This window comes from Talaromyces atroroseus (genome assembly GCF_001907595.1).
Source record: "Talaromyces atroroseus strain IBT 11181 chromosome Unknown scaffold_6, whole genome shotgun sequence".
NCBI lineage: Eukaryota > Fungi > Ascomycota > Eurotiomycetes > Eurotiales > Trichocomaceae > Talaromyces > Talaromyces atroroseus.
Window position 1 is genome coordinate 1,219,334 of NW_017971438.1, and position 16,239 is coordinate 1,235,572.

At 51.5% G+C, this 16,239-nt stretch overlaps 6 protein-coding genes across 6 annotated transcripts; 4 read left to right on the forward strand and 2 right to left on the reverse strand.

The window, feature by feature from the left end:
* Positions 1-355: 355 nt before the first annotated feature.
* On the reverse strand, positions 356-2,307 carry UA08_05340 (Protein CSN12-like protein; the record flags this gene model as incomplete). The annotated part of the gene is made up of 6 exons (XM_020267651.1): positions 356-457; positions 795-1,215; positions 1,269-1,330; positions 1,384-1,536; positions 1,603-1,675; positions 1,733-2,307. The coding sequence occupies 6 exons, from the start codon at positions 2,305-2,307 to the stop codon at positions 356-358; spliced, it is 1,386 nt and encodes a 461-aa protein (XP_020119522.1).
* Positions 2,308-3,052: 745 nt separating this feature from the next.
* UA08_05341 (60S ribosomal protein L20-A) lies at positions 3,053-3,723 on the forward strand (the record flags this gene model as incomplete). The annotated part of the gene is made up of 3 exons (XM_020267652.1): positions 3,053-3,250; positions 3,312-3,488; positions 3,565-3,723. The coding sequence occupies 3 exons, from the start codon at positions 3,053-3,055 to the stop codon at positions 3,721-3,723; spliced, it is 534 nt and encodes a 177-aa protein (XP_020119517.1).
* Positions 3,724-4,310: 587 nt separating this feature from the next.
* UA08_05342 (NADH-cytochrome b5 reductase 2) lies at positions 4,311-5,486 on the forward strand (the record flags this gene model as incomplete). The annotated part of the gene is made up of 4 exons (XM_020267653.1): positions 4,311-4,355; positions 4,439-4,721; positions 4,788-4,862; positions 4,918-5,486. 4 exons carry the CDS (start codon positions 4,311-4,313, stop codon positions 5,484-5,486), a joined length of 972 nt encoding a protein of 323 aa, XP_020119516.1.
* A 613-nt stretch (positions 5,487-6,099) lies between these two features.
* On the forward strand, positions 6,100-10,995 carry UA08_05343 (Urease; the record flags this gene model as incomplete). The annotated part of the gene is made up of 11 exons (XM_020267654.1): positions 6,100-6,180; positions 6,584-6,988; positions 7,056-7,459; positions 7,854-7,962; positions 8,150-8,236; positions 8,295-8,321; positions 8,373-8,750; positions 8,812-10,500; positions 10,569-10,628; positions 10,681-10,860; positions 10,915-10,995. The coding sequence occupies 11 exons, from the start codon at positions 6,100-6,102 to the stop codon at positions 10,993-10,995; spliced, it is 3,501 nt and encodes a 1,166-aa protein (XP_020119519.1).
* A 108-nt stretch (positions 10,996-11,103) lies between these two features.
* UA08_05344 (hypothetical protein) lies at positions 11,104-12,829 on the reverse strand (the record flags this gene model as incomplete). Its single annotated transcript, XM_020267655.1, has 3 exons — positions 11,104-12,053; positions 12,127-12,700; positions 12,764-12,829. 3 exons carry the CDS (start codon positions 12,827-12,829, stop codon positions 11,104-11,106), a joined length of 1,590 nt encoding a protein of 529 aa, XP_020119518.1.
* A 1,165-nt stretch (positions 12,830-13,994) lies between these two features.
* Positions 13,995-16,159, forward strand: UA08_05345 (hypothetical protein; the record flags this gene model as incomplete). The annotated part of the gene is made up of 3 exons (XM_020267656.1): positions 13,995-14,529; positions 14,591-15,066; positions 15,152-16,159. The coding sequence occupies 3 exons, from the start codon at positions 13,995-13,997 to the stop codon at positions 16,157-16,159; spliced, it is 2,019 nt and encodes a 672-aa protein (XP_020119525.1).
* Between the last annotated feature and the right edge of the window lie 80 nt (positions 16,160-16,239).

Consider the following 16,239-nt stretch of genomic DNA (forward strand, 5'->3'; position numbering starts at 1 on the left):
ATCTGACTAACTGGGTACCGCTGTAGCTTGTCAGGTTTGAAACGATGTTTGTCAGAAAGATGTACCATGGAGAGACATATCAAGCTTTTCGGATGAGTAGACCACGACTCGTCAATGCTGTTTGACACTCGATTCTCAGAGTATTGTCTAGTAGTTATGGGTTATTTTCATGTAATTATTATACATAGTGGAGGCTGTGAATGACTATGAACGAATTGGTACGGACATGAATGTTTGGCTTGCTTTAATAAGAAAACGCACATTCGCTTGTCATGTGGGATGCAGAGAGTTAAAAAGGCTACACAACCATTTTGATATGTATAGCACAAAGCGTGGCTTGCTGTCTATCCGATTGTCAAGTCTGCGCGTCTGCCGAACAGCTCGCCATGCCTTCCATGATGGTGTATGTAAGAGGGAAATCAGGCGTGTCGAATGGCGAGTTCATCAGTTCCATGGACTGTTCATAGATCATGTAGTCGGAAGTAAATACTGATATTCTTCATTATCAGGATACTGTCGTGCCGGGTGCGGCTTTCAGACATAAACCCACATGTAGCTAGAAGCACCAGCAGTGGAGTCCCTGATAGCAATTTCGCTGTGTCAATGATTTGAGGATAATAAATAACCCTTCAAGCAAATAATTTCAAACACCCGTTCCCGGGAATGCGCCGGATTTGCTTAACACGACTGTGGCACGTTCTCTCGAGATGTACCCTTTCATCATATTCTGGATTCATCAGTTCTCTAAATTCCATCTTATAGCTTGATGTTGAGAAGGAAAAAAGCAGACATACCTTGTATATCATATTGGCCAACAAGCACTCAACCTCATCCATATCGACACGGACCTTCTCATCGGCCTTGGTACCGATGCGTAGCGCAGCCGCAAACTCCGTCAAAGGCACACGTGTCCGTCGGATTGGCGGCTGTCCATCCTTTGCAGGCTCGAATCCACCAGCAATAAAGACCTTGCGGAACAAATTGCGAAGAGCCAGATCGCGACCTCTCTCAAGTGGCAGATATATGCGGCGTTTGACAAACTCGTCTGCCCCGGCTGACATGGCTGCATCGAAACCGACGAGATTGCCTTGTCTGATACAATCGCATAAAGGTCGAAGCAGTTGGTTTAGGCGAGGGAATGGGCCTAGGAGGTTTTTGCTTGGTAGTCGATGCGTGGTGACGAGATGGCAGGGGATCAGGTAAGTGAGGATCAACCTTGATTCATGTAAGTATATAACAGAGACATAACAGGTTGTAACAAAGCTTACTCTCTATTCTTCCAGGCGTCTCTTTTACACATGAGCCAGGCTTGCGTAAGACTTTCTTCGGCCTAGACGAATCGTATTAGTCGGGTTCGGATTCATGCTCAGTGTCGTGACATACCTCTTTGTAATTCTCCTCCAGAAAGTTGATAACTCCGACATAATAATTAAAAGTAACAATGTGAGATTTGGGAAATTGTTCAGGACCAGGAATGTCTGCTGAGGAGGCATCTAAAGCACGAAGGACGCTCTTCGACAGTCCAACTTGGTTCAACTAGATATATTATCAGTTTTGGGACGCTGAATCAATAAAAGCAAGCGACATAACGAAGAAGCGTACCTTGAAGTATGTTTTAAACAACAGGTTTGTCGTCTCATATATACCCCATTTACGTGATTCTTCTATAGGCGCACTGCGGAAAAGAGTGAGTCCACTTGTCTAGCTGATTCAGAGTAGAAAAACCACGTACCGGTCTCCCAAACAGAGAGTAAACATCCGATTGATTATCCTCGCAGCATCCTCAAGATTAGCGTTTTTATCGTTATTAGAAACCACATCCTCCTGGAAGCCGTTGCCGAAGCCACCATCATTCTGAGATGCAACCGAGGCATCGGCTTTCATAGCGAAAGCGCGGAGATACTTCCCAGCAACGTATAGTAACGGAATTGTCCACGCCGGAAAGTGATTGTTCGAGTAGCCTCTAATTACGTGGTTGACAAATTCCTTCCACGCCTCCAGGGCTTTCAACCACGTGCCATATACATAGGCTTTGTTGAGTTCGCCGATCGCAGCCCAGTAGGCATTGACGACATTGACCCAGGCGTGGCCCTGTGGCTTATTCAGTTTGACTCCAGTATGCTTGTCTTGGAGGAGATAGCGACGGATATCGCCCTCGGCATTGACAGGGTTTGAGAAGTTGCGGAAGTCCTCGAGGCGATAGGGATCCTCGGGCGGAGACTCTGGAGTGAAAACAGCAGCCAGCAGTGGACCCGACTGCAGAGCAAAAGCTGCCTTGAAATCAGCGAACGGATACGAAGGCGCCATGACTAGCGACGGAGCTGTTGAATGAAACTGAGGCGGCCACTTGATGTTATTCGATGTTTAAAGATGGGCGGGCCACACGCCGTGATTGGTGGGTTTGTCTCCATCCCGCAACTGTGGCTGGTGACCGCCAAAGGGGGCTAGTGCACGTCTCAGCCGCAGGTTCGCTTAAGCGGAGGGCCACAGCCCTAGCACCCAAGAACTTCACAATCCTCCATTTCCGGGCTCGACAAGACAGCGGCATATTCTCTCTCTCGGAGACTCGACACGACAACAACACAAAGTAAGTGCTACTGCTATCATTTTCTGATCCCGTTTCATTGTACTAACTGCGACTTGACAGATGGGTACGTTTTATTCACCAATTCTCCTACGGTCCATTGCCCAAATGCTCAGCACGGTTCTCGCTCTGTCATTCAACGAAAAACGAATGGAACACACTCGATCACCTACAATAAAGCAGGACTGTTTACACCAAAATCCAATTGATTTCATCGTGGGTGCGCATATTACAAAATGCGAAAATTCGAGATGGACCATGTCGAATCCTACAGAAATTATGATCTCATAAATTAGCGACATGAAAAAAATTTCAACAAGTACAAGAAAAACGAACAAGAAACCAACGCATCGACTCAAACAGCATAATCCATGAAACTGTGACGACGACGACGACGACAATGACGAGGACTTGACAAGCGAGAACCGAGCTGGATTTTTTTCATGTCCAATCGAGCAAACCGCTAACATGATTTTGCTAGGCCGTCTCAACGAGTACCAGGTTATCGGGCGCCACTTGCCCACCGAGGCGAACCCGACGCCCAAGCTGTACCGCATGCGCATCTTCGCTCCTAACACAGTGGTTGCCAAGTCGCGCTTCTGGTACTTCCTCACCAAGTTGAAGAAGGTCAAGAAGGCCAACGGTGAAATCGTCAGCCTCAACGTGGTATGTACACACACACATGTCTCATGACAGGGCGAAACGAACTAATTGGGTTTTCGTGAAGATCAACGAGAAGCGCCCCACCAAGGTCAAGAACTTCGGTATCTGGTTGCGTTACGACTCTCGCTCTGGCACCCACAACATGTACAAGGAGTTCCGCGAGCTCAGCCGAACTGATGCCGTTGAGTCCCTCTACCAGGACATGGCTGCCCGCCACCGTGCCCGATTTGGCTCTATTCACGTATGCTCTTTTTTCTTTTCTTTTCTTTTCTTTTTCCCGCTCACGTCCACCTGTATGAGACACTAATTGGAAGCAGATTCTCCGTGTCGTCGAGATCCAGGACGCCGAGAGCATCCGCCGCCCTTACATCAAGCAGCTCCTCACCAAGGGCTTGAGCTTCCCTCTTCCCCACCGTGTTCCTCCCCAGTCCGGCAAGAAGGTCTTCGCCTACAAGCGTCCATCCACGTTCGCATAAGTGTGTTTGTTTTGGGGTTAATGAGGGATTTGCGGTTATCGATGATTGTGTAATGGCCATAGCATTCATGTTTGTTACCAAACAACAACAAAAAAGAAAACAAATAAACAATACGAAAGTATTACTGGGCAATCACTTTAAAATTTGGCTACTCTTCTTCCTATAGGCGGGGTTGGCGGTTTTCTCATGGCATCTCTCAATTCAATATTATTTAGTAGACGAGATCCGTAGCTAGAACAAGGTCTGTCCGGCTTTTAAACAATACCTACCGAACAAATATCATATTTCTATCGGCACCGACTAAGCTTAAACACATGATTATTATGAGTATGAAGCTTTCCAAAATGTTTCTCAATCCAGTGTTGACTGTAACTTAGGCTAGGTACGGCGTTGCGTCATGGCGCCTACAGCCCGCGGGTTACTCAAAAGTTATTCTCGTTGATTAATAAAGCTCCGCCGGCCGACTAGTTATTTCTCGTTCCTTTCCTTTGCACCTCCCACCTACCAACCAGCACAACCGTTGTATAAAAAGCATCTCCTTTGTCTATTGTCCTTGGCTTATACTTTCTTTCATTTCCTTTCCCACCATGTTCGCGAGATCTGCTTTCAGGCTCTCACAGCCTGCGCGCCAGGTAAAGAAAAAACAAATAAACAATTCTCGTTCGCTCACCGAGGAAGACACCAAGTGCTGACTGCCACTTTGTGCTTTCCCCAGAGCTTTCGCAAATACTCGACCGAAGCGCCGGCCAAGGGAAATGGCCTGACCAACATCGCCTTTGTCGTCGGTGCCATTGGCGTCGGCACGGGCGTGTACAGGTACATGCAGAACAAGCCCGCTGCTGCCGAAGAGATCAAGCAACGCGAGAAGGTGTTCACTGGCGGCGAGCAAGGGTTTATCGACCTGAAGCTCAGCGAGATTGAGATCCTGAGCAACAATACCAAGCGATACCGATTCGAATTCCCGGACAAGGAGGCTGTTTCTGGTCTGCATGTCGCCTGTAAGTTGGCCAAGCACCACCGTATCTTTCGATTCTGTCGTACGCGCTGAACTGACGCATATGTAGCTGCCTTGATCACCAAGTATGTTCCCCCAGAGGGCAAGCCTATTATCCGCCCGTACACACCTGTCTCGGATGAGGGTAGGTCAATCGCATGAAATTTGCCTGTCGTGACGGCTTGACTAATCATACGTAGACACACCCGGATATCTGGACCTCGTGGTCAAGCGCTACCCTGAGGGAAAGATGTCTTCGCATCTGGATAGCATGGCTGTCGGCCAGCGTCTCAACTTCAAGGGACCCATCCCCAAGTACCCCTGGGAAGCCAACAAGCACAACCACATTGGACTGGTGGCCGGCGGCACTGGCATCACGCCCATGTACCAATTGCTCCGGGCCATCTTCAACAACCCCGAGGACAAGACCAAGGTTACGCTGGTGTACGGAAACGTGACCGAGGACGACATCCTGCTCAAGAAGGAGCTCCAGGACTTGGAGAACACGTACCCGCAGCGATTCAAGGTGTTCTACCTCCTCGACAAGCCTCCCCAGGAATGGACTGGTGGCTCCGGATTCGTGACCAAGGAGCTCCTGAAGACGGTCCTCCCCGAGCCCAAGGAAGAGAACATCAAGCTGTTTGTCTGCGGACCTCCGGGCATGTACAAGGCTGTGAGCGGTGGCAAAAAGAGCCCGCAGGACCAGGGCGACTTGACTGGCATCTTGAAGGAGCTTGGGTACGACAAGGAGCAGGTGTTTAAGTTTTAATTTTACTTCTGGAGCAAATTTGTATATCGAGTGTAGACGCTGTGCGGCATGTGTTGTTAGATACGCAGATAGACTAGTACCTATCTATTCCTTATGGCCAGCCCCTCGGGCACTACCTAGGTACACTATGCCGCTAGGTACTGCGTGGCCTTTGTGCACCGGTTCCTTGTCCTGCTGTAAACAGAGGTATCTATAGACACTCTGTCGGGTAGACTGCGGCGGAGTGACTTGCTAGATACCTAGATATGCATAGATGCAATAGCAGTGAACAGGGAAAAAAAGAAAGCAGTTCTATACTAACAAGAGGGACGGCCTGTCTGACTATGGATTGAAAAGAGAGAGCGTGGGCTGGCACCCCTCAGCCAGCCAAGCAGACTGACAGCGTGCAGCAGAGAGACACAATGCAACGCCTAACACGCGCAACGACACGGTGGTGCGGCACACCCACGGGCGCCCCCCCTCCCCCGGCAGCCCGCGGCACCCGCCCTCCCAAGTATTTAGTGGCGCCCTGGCCGCCCTTCCTGCGCGAAAACTTTTCCCTCTCTTTTCCCAACCTTCAACCGTGGACGCGCCCGACATTCCCCCCCATACGTAGACATTTTACACGCCCACCATGTCACGCAAGGACGATACCAAGGCTAAGGATGCCATTGTCACCGTCAACATCGACGACTTCACCCGCACTCGCGACAGCGTAAGTCTCTCTCTCTTCTGTTTTGCGCCCACCCCCCCAAGCACCCCCCCCCTCAGTCGTTTTCGTTGGCCGCTATTGTTGTTGTTCGCGAGCGCGACCTTGCGCCCCCCTCCCCCGGTTCCCCATCGCGCGCTGTGTCTTTAGGCGTGGCCTTTCTTGCCCTCGCGCATTATTTTCGTTTCCTTGACTTGTTCAATTCCGTGTCTTTATTTTTCCTCCCCCCTCTCCCTCGCTATTGTACGCTGCTGCTACCTGTCTGTTCGCGGCGCAAACAATGGCGAGCCTGCGCGACCTGGTGGTGCCCCTACAATTCGCCGCAACAGAGATCCAGAGGGCCAGCGCCGGCATCCGCTCCCTCCAAGACTGCACTACCCATGAACAGCGCCTTCTAACGTACTCACAGGTGATTGTCAGCCTTGCCACTCTTCAGTCCGCCGTGTCTGATTTGTCGCGCGCTTACATCAACCATGCCAACACCGTCTTGAACCGTGGCCCCGTGTCTACGGAAAGCAGCCTGAGCACTGGTCTTGCCGGCGGTCTTGCGAGCAGTCTGCTGGAAAATGGCCTTCTCGGCAGTGCTGTCGCTCACCATGCGCTCGGCCAAGAAGCAAAGCCCGAAGAGAAGAAGAAGCGCAAGCGTGCGCCGGCAGACCCCAATGCGCCCAAGCGCGCATTGACTGCCTACTTTCTCTACATGCAACACAATCGTGCGCAAATCGCCGAAGAGCTGGGCCCACAGGCCACGCGCGGCGAGGTTGCCGACGAGGGCACTCGCCGTTGGGCTAACATGAACGCTGAAGACAAGGAGGTTTGTCTTCCGTAACTACCTTCCAACTTTCTGCCGTCTACCATGTATACTAATGTAATGAAAACAGGTCTGGAAGAGACTGTACTTGGACAACCTTGCCGTCTACAAGGCGAAGATGGAGGCGTACAAGTCCGGCCAGCCCATCCCCGACGACGACCACGCAAAGGCGGACGACCAGCTACAACAGAGCGTTGCCGCCGCCGACGCCGAGGCCGAGGAAGAGACCGAGTCGTCCGACGAAGAAGACTCCGAGTCCGAAGATTCTTCCAAGGAGCCCACTCCGCCTCCCAGCAACAAGCGCCGTCGTGCCAAGGCCCCTGCTTCTCCCGTGTCCACCAAGAAACCCTCGCCCGAAAAGAAGAAGCATACTCCCGTGTTGAAGAAGGATATCACGCCTGCTCGCAAATCCGCGCCCAGCACCAGCGAAAAGCGCAGCAAGAAGAAGCGCAAGAGCGAGGCTGCCGGCGAGGAGTAAGAACAAACCAACAATGTGTATATTGAAATGTTTTCTTCTGTTTTCTGTTTTCAGATGCTGATAGGGAGTACTTGGGTTGTTCTTTTGTCCTTGCGTCCTCTGATTTCCCGCAAACCCCGGTCGAGTAGTGCTTTGAGTCATTGGAGTTTTCTCGTTATCATTCTGGTTCATAATTACGGGGGTTCAGTTTGGTGTTTTGTATTTCGCGTCCAAGGGCATCATCGATGTGTTTGTTCTATATAGTAATGCTTTTTGTAATCTTCGTCTCTGTGAACAATAAGTATCAGTCAGTCAGTGTAGATTTGACGATTGATCATTGATCGGTCTAGCTAGCAAGGGTTGAGGTAGTAGCTTCTTATCTTATCTGCCACCCAGTTTAACTCCCCGCAGCGCCAGAGCCTCATCTTCGCTTCCTCGCGTTCTCTCTCGTCAATCGCCTGCTGGTCGTTCAGCTATCCCAGTCGTATCCCAAACACGCCCTTCCTTGTTCTCGTTCTCGGTACGTGCTACAGGGGTCTGTCCCATTCTGTTCAAATTGGCCCCTTGCTAAAACAGATCACTACAGCAGCGAGTGAGTAACACAGGGCACGATGCAGTTGATTCCCAAGGAGGCATGTTCTATTTCCTCGTCTAGTGCCCATTGTGTAACGCCGTCACTGTTTATAACTCACTAACGACGCATGCAGATCGATAAATTGGTCATCTCGCAGCTGGGTCTGCTGGCCCAGCGCAGGCTGGCCCGGGGCGTCCGTTTGAACCATGCCGAAGCTACTGTTTGTACCACCCGGCCTGCACTGTAGCCATGGGAACCATGCTGACTGTTACTGGCAGGCTTTGATATCGTCTAACCTGCAAGAAGTGCGTTGTACAAATGACTTATCCTGACTACTTCCAGGCTGACTGCCCTAGCTCATTCGCGATGGCAACCACACCGTCGCCGACCTCATGTCCATCGGCAAAACCATGCTGGGCCGTCGCCACGTCCTGCCCTCGGTCGTATCCAGTCTCGTAGAATTGCAGGTGGAAGGCACATTTCCTTCGGGCACGTATCTGGTCACGGTGCATCATCCCATCAGTTCCGATGATGGAGACCTAGAGAAGGCTCTTTACGGCAGTTTTCTGCCTGTGCCGCCCAAGGAGGCCTTTCCGGACCCGGATCCAGTGGACTATGAGCCTGAAAACCAGCCCGGTGCTGTTGTGCCTGTCAAGGACTCGCGGATTACGCTTAATGAAGGCCGTAAACGGATCAGACTTAGGGTGATGAGTAAGGGTGATCGGCCGATTCAGGTGTGTTAATGTCAAGCTCGTTAGTGAACAAGAAGGGCGGGGAAAAAGTTAACTGCTACAGGTTGGATCGCATTATCATTTCATTGAAACGAACCCACAGCTCTATTTTGACCGCGCGAAAGCTTACGGCTATCGTCTGGATATTGCTGCTGGCACGTCCGTCCGATTCGAACCCGGTGACACCAAGACTGTCACTCTGGTCGAAATCGGCGGAAACAAGATCATCAGTGGCGGCAACTCACTTGCCAGTGGAACTGTAGACGTCAGTCGTATCGAAGAGATTCTGGCCCGGATACAACAAGCCGGATTTGCCCATATACCCGAGCCAACAGCCGATGCAGACCTTGTCACTGCCGCCGTCGCTCCCTTCTCGATGGAGCGTGAAGCGTATGTCCGCATGTTCGGTCCAACGACTGGCGATCTCGTCCGGTTGGGGTCTACCAATCTGTGGGTCAAGGTTGAGAAAGATCTGACTACGTATGGCGACGAATGCACGTTTGGCGGAGGCAAATCGCTGCGCGAAGGCATGGGCCAGTCTTCAGGAAAGAGTTCTAAGCAGTGCGTGGACACGGTCATCACTAATGCTTTGATCATTGACTGGAGCGGAATCTACAAAGCCGATATTGGTATCAAGGATGGACTTATTGTCGGCATTGGCAAGGCCGGCAATCCCGATGTCATGGACGGCGTCCACCCGGACCTGGTGGTCGGATCATCGACCGATGTTATTGCCGCTGAGGGCAAGATCGTCACTGCAGGCGGGTTTGATACGCATATTCATTTCATCTGTCCACAGCAGGTGAACGAGGCTCTTTCTTCGGGGATTACGACCATGTTGGGCGGCGGAACAGGCCCAAGTACTGGAACCAACGCTACGACTTGCACGCCGGGACCAACTCACATGCGTCAAATGATTCAAGCCTGCGACACTTTACCGATTAATCTGGGAATCACAGGCAAAGGAAACGATAGCGGCAAGGAAAGCATCCGTGAGCAGTGTCTTGCCGGAGCAGCCGGTATGAAGCTGCACGAAGACTGGGGCAGCACGTCCGCTGCGATAGACACTTGTCTGGAAGTATGCGACGAATACGATATACAATGCATGATCCACACAGACACACTGAACGAATCCGGGTTCGTGGAACAGACTGTTCAGGCGTTCAAGAACCGCACCATCCATACCTACCACACTGAAGGTGCTGGCGGAGGCCATGCGCCTGATATCATCTCTGTGGTAGAGCACGCCAACGTCCTTCCTAGCAGCACCAACCCCACGCGGCCATTCACGCTAAATACACTAGACGAGCATCTAGACATGCTCATGGTCTGCCACCATCTCTCCAAGAATATCCCCGAGGACGTGGCGTTTGCCGAGAGCCGGATCCGCGGCGAGACCATCGCAGCAGAAGACGTGCTCCACGACCTTGGCGCAATCAGCATGATGTCCTCGGACTCGCAGGCCATGGGCCGCTGCGGCGAAGTCATCCTGCGGACGTGGAACACGGCACATAAGAACAAGGAGCAACGCGGCGTTTTGCCAGAGGACGAAGGCACGGGAGCAGACAATTTCCGCGTCAAACGATACATTAGTAAATACACCATCAACCCGGCCATTGCGCAGGGTATGGCGCATCTTATTGGCAGCGTGGAGGTGGGCAAGTTGGCCGATCTGGTGTTGTGGACGCCTGACAATTTTGGCACGAAGCCCAAGACGGTTGTTAAGGGGGGGATGATTGCTGCTGCTCAGATGGTAACCCTTTTCTTCTCCCTTGTTAGCATGCCTAATGCCAATTTACATGTTTTAATGACTTTCTATAGGGAGACCCCAATGCATCCATCCCGACCGTTGAGCCGGTGATCATGAGACCTCAATTCGGAGTGAGTAAATGCATATCAACAGAGACAAGAGATATATTCTGACTATATAAAGTCCTTCCTCCCCTCAACGTCAATAATGTTCGTCTCCCAAGCCTCCATCTCGCACGGTATAATAGAAACATACAACCTCCGCAAACGCGTGGAGGCAGTGCGAAACTGCCGCAATATAGGCAAGAAGGACATGAAATATAATGATGTAATGCCGAAGATGAAAGTTGATCCGGAGCGATACGTATGTTCTCTCATTCTCACTTCTTGAAATTCACGATGGCTGATTGATATGTAGACTGTCGAAGCGGATGGACAGCTCTGCACGGCCGAGCCATCGACTAGCCTGCCGTTGACGCAACAGTATTTTGTGTATTGATTGAAAGTACGATCTGGTTTGACATGTCTTTGATTGATTTACCAAGAAACAGGAATAACATACAAACATATCTACATACATATATATACAAATTGTACAGTGCTCTACCTATTCCCCCGGATGATCACCAACAGGCCTCCCCAGCAACACCATAGCCCTCCTTTGCATCATTTCCCTCCGCACAGGGTCGTAGCTCTCATGTTGCTGGACAGCATCTTCTCCCTGCTCAGGAGCAGCAGTCGTACTAATCCGTGCTTCATCATTGCTGCTACTAGTCAAGCGCATCCACGCGCCCAACCTGCTCATAATACGCCGCGCAGAAGGAACCGGGAATGGCAAATCGGGCAATTGCGTTTCGTGCATGGGGCTGCGGTGATGATAGTGACTATGGCTTCTACTACTACTAGTAGTATGATATTGTTGACTGTGTTGTGCCATCAGATTGCGCACTTGGTACTCAACGAACGACGGCGGGAGGACGTTGTGCTTGCACACGGGACACGTGCTGCCGTCGCGCATGAGGAATACATCTACGCATTCCGGGTGAAAGATGTGTGTGCAGGGCAGTTCGCGCACGAGGGATGTTCCCGGTACAAAGTCGTCGAGGCAGATGGCGCAGGTGCGCTGGGAGAATGTAAGTCTGTGCTGGTTCCCTTTCTGATAAGCTGCTGCTGCTCGCGGCGGTGGCTGGAGTTTGGGCATGATTTCTTCGAGAATGGCGGATATGCTTTCGTTTTCGTTTTCGCTTTCGCTCTCGTCTTGTTGGGGTTTCTTATCTGTTTCTCTTTCTTTGCCTCCGTCACCCTTACTGTCATGCTCGTCTGGATAGACGTAAACTGGCAACTGGCAAAGCAGCTGTGGAGGGACAACAAGCCGCTTAATCCCCAAATACTCCAGATCAACCTCGCCGGCCACGACACGTCGCTGCAAGCCCTCGCGTCTCCTCTTCTTGACATGCTGCATGGTGAAAAACGCAAATGCCATCATCAGCACGATGGCGCCTAGGATTGCGAGCACGAAGACCCATACTCCCGGCACGCTGGATGATTGTTCCGGTTCTGTATGTATGCATGCCGTTAGTCGTTAACACGCATGGTCAAGGGTGGAGGGAGGAGGGGGGGGAGGTCATACCCAGATCGAGAAGAGCATAAAGCCGAGTACAATTCTCTTGAACTTGCGCCTCTGTCGTCAGAGTCCCATTACTCCTATTATAACCATCACGATTATCCCAGCCCAGACGTCCCGAGTACTGCGAAAGTTGATGCATCAAATGCGACCCCGCCGGCCCCGGAACCGCATAGACAGGATACTGATTATCCTTCTTCCACTGGCCGCCATCACCCAGGTCCCAAAGCGCATTATCTGATGGCGGCGGCTTCCCCGAATCCTTGCTCTGCGGCTCATAGAAGATGAGCGCACGCGCATCATCGCGCCGCGACGCAGCAAGATAAGCCTGCGCACATTCCGGGGTTATCCACGGCGCAAGGCCAATGTTGTTGTTGTGGTGGTGGTGGTCAAAGGGTGGGAAGTCGTTTCTCCTGGTAGTGTTTGAGGGGACGAATGGGGCGGTGATGTTGGTGCAGACGTCGTCGGTTTCGAGTCTGGGCACGAATAGTTGGCCCTTGTATGATTCTTGGGCGGGCTGATTGGTGCTGGACAGAGTTCGGATTGTGCCGTCGATCACGTAGTGGAATATTATGCTTTGCTGTTTGGGGAGAGGTGTTGGTTATCTTCTTCCTGACTTTTGATCTGTATAGTTGAGACTCACGTTGCCGTAGCGGGGACCGCATTGCAGTGTCCCTGGCCCTGCAAATAAAGTCGTCACGGTAGTCATGATCTGCACTGCTGCATGAGGCCAATAGAATCAGGCCTTCTAGATTCTTCGTCTTTTTGCTGTGAGTAAGTACCGGTAAGTCGTGGATGTCATGCCCGTCGACTGGACATCGTTCCAACGTAATTCCGCGAGAATAGTATATATGTATGTATGCAGTCGAAAACCACCTGGACATTATTTTGAATAGATAATTCGCACATGCTTTTTATCATCCTTCGTAGTTATATTATTAGGGCAAATCTGTGCCCATTCCGGAAGTGCCGAAAAGGGAAAAGAATGCACCATGTTTGCGGAATCAGGAATGCTTGTTTGGGAAACACCGCCTGGCTAATTCCGTCTGTTTTCATCTATTAGCCATAAAAAGTCGTATCGGCCAGATAAAGAAGGCATCATTGCTGCGCTCAGTCTTTTTTTGCTCGGAAGCCGGTACCTTTAGTACGACCCTGCCTGCTCACAGGTCATGTCGCAATAGCAACCTTGATTAATTCGTGCATACTACGTACATAGTTCATTACCAAATAGTAGCACTCCGTACTATGCATACCTTACGATTTTTAGTATTATTATATTATTATTACCTCGGCTTGATCCCGAATGTTGGAAGCTCGTGCGGTGGCCATGGCAATGCTCCCCTTGCTTGGAACCTAATCTCGTCTAGATCGATAGTGAAAGGTTATCGGCATTTTTCTAAGACAGCTTTCAGATTCAACACGTCATGCAGGATTCAGCGTTGTGCTGCTGTGCCAGAATAAAGAATTAAGGTGAGCGGCAAAGTGACAAGAAAAGAAGAAGAAGAGCCGCCATCGGCTCCAGCGCGAAAAGAGAAGCGCTCTCATTGGCCCTTCAGACGCCGAGACGCGGAGAAGATGCGGCTGCGGCTCACGTGACTGCTCACGGGCCACTGGATGGACGCTTACATAAGACATCGCCGGACGACGAGCGTTTCACGCCCTTCATCGCTGTGCCACTTCTTATCGCCATATTCCTGTCTTCAGATCGAAGTCCGCCTTACGAACAAGCCTATACACACAAGCGGCGTCTATCATTGCTCTTTCGAACCGGGCCCAGCCTCGACCCGCTCGTTTATCTCACCGACGGAAGATGCGCAATTGACTTGCCCTTTCCACGGAGTTTCCCTTATTGTTCCAGACACAAGGCGATGCCAATGGCGAACAAAAGCAAAGGCAAAGGCCGCGACTCGCGCCAGTCACGCAGTCGCAACACCACCCCCAGCTCCGGGCTGAGCGCGAGCACGACCATTGGTGTTTCGTCCGTTGTTCCCGGCTACCTCGACAATGACTTGTCCAGGCTGTTTTCTGCAGTTTCCGTTCACTATTCTGATCTCCTGGAGCAAACTGGCGGGGGCGGGCATATCCCAGATATAAAGACGCTGGAGCTGATCAGTGAGCAGTTGAAATCGCTTAGTCAGATAGCTGATTCTCGCGGTGATACATGCAATGCTGGTATGCGAGAGCTTTCGCAACGGCGGAAAGAGGTTATTGAAGAGCAGCGCGAGCAGGAAATGGAGCGCGACGCGGAGGATAGGGTCAAAATGAAGAGGGAGGCGGACGATGATGAGGAGACGAGTCGAGCTTTCAAAGGGAACAAACTCAAGAAGCGCAAGGAACGGCCTCAAAAGGAAGATCGCCCTCTAGCAGTGGGCGCACATGAAGTTTCTCGACAGGATGGTGGAGAACTTGGTATGTTCTATCTGACTCCCACAAGCTGTTTTGGGTCGATCTTAGACTGATTACATTACAGGAGAGCGTAAACGGAGTCGTGAAGCGGCATCGCCGTCGTCCAAAAAGTCGCGAAACCTTGCGTCCAGCACGTCTTCCCTCTCGCCTCCGTCTATGGCTTCACCTATCCCCAAAGAAGAGGAAGCCGCTGGTATTTCCTCGTCGGAAGATAGTGACGATTCGCATCAACCAGAGCCAGCCCAATTAGTCCCTCAATTCCAAGTATTCGGGCCCGACCCGCTGAAGTTCGATGACCCAACAATCTATCACATTCGCGATGTGACCCCAGAGACGACCGATGATATGAAAAGGGAGATTTATAGCGTGGCGCACTTTCCTCCAAGTGATCTGAGTCATATGATGGCCGGAACCCCCCCAGACAAAGATTTCAGTAACGCGAAGCCGACAAACCAGGTTAATGCGAATACTTTTCTTACTTGGGTTGACCCTTTTGTTCGTGGTCTTACGGAGGAAGATATTGCTTTTCTAAAGGAGAAGGTAAATTCATCTTATTGCTGCGCGCCCCCCGCGCTTCCCCCCCTTTTTTTATCCCGGTATATTATTCATTACTAATTCGAAACAGGGCGACCGCACAACTCCCTTTGTGATGCCGCGTCGAGGGAAGAAGCATTACAGTGAGATATGGGCAGAGGAAGACGGCGCAATGAGCTTGGACCACTCTTCCGAAAAAGAGAGACTCCCCTTGAACCAAGGACGAGGAAATATCGAGCAGCTGACCGACGAAGTTGCGGAGACGGACAAAGTCTCCGTAGCACCCCTCGTCAGCCGCCTCTACTCTCTTCTGCGTTACGAACATCGCGTAGAACCCGATGAGAACAGCGCCAATGGAGCAGCAGGCGGCAGCAGCAGCGGCGGCGGTGGAGATTCGTCAATGAACGGACTCCTCGGAGGCGACTCCTTCATGGACCTAGACCAACCACTCGGAGAAACCGACTCCAAGCCCCAGCCCGCCGCAACATCCTTCCCCGACGCATCTCCCAACGGCTTCAAAGTCCCCGCAGCAAAACTGGAGCACGCGCAACTCGACGAGAGACTCAAAGCCGAGCTCCGGTACGTCGGCTTCTTCGGCGCAGACGACAACCCGGATTTCGACGCCCATTACGACGACGACATCGCGCAGCGTCTCCGACTCCTCCAAAGCGAACTCAAGAAACAAATGCTCGTCAACGGAGCGCGCAAGACGCGACTCTTGGAAATCGCCAAGGAACGCATGGCATACCAGGAATACAGCACGATTCACGACGACCTCGACTCGCAGGTCCAGCAGGCCTATCTGAAGCGAACTCGCACCCTAGGGAAAAGCAAGAAAGGATCGCAAGCCAAACACCGTCCCGGAGGCGCAGGCGGTGGCAGTCATGTCGTTAGTGCCGCGGGAGTCGGACGTCCTGGTATTGGCGACATGGCGCGCACGCTCATGGATCGTCGCAAGCGGTGGCGCGACTGCATCGGCCCCATTTTCAAGGATAGTAAGACAACTGTTCCGTCGAAGGAGGAGAGTGTTTTCGATCCGGTCACGATGGCGGAATATGAAAAGGCTGAGCTGGAGGGGTGGGATGAGGAGCAGGAATAGCCGATATCGTTAACGACACGTTATGCTGCCAATTCTTTATTATTCGTCAGATTATCTATACCTTTTGAGCTGACTATGTA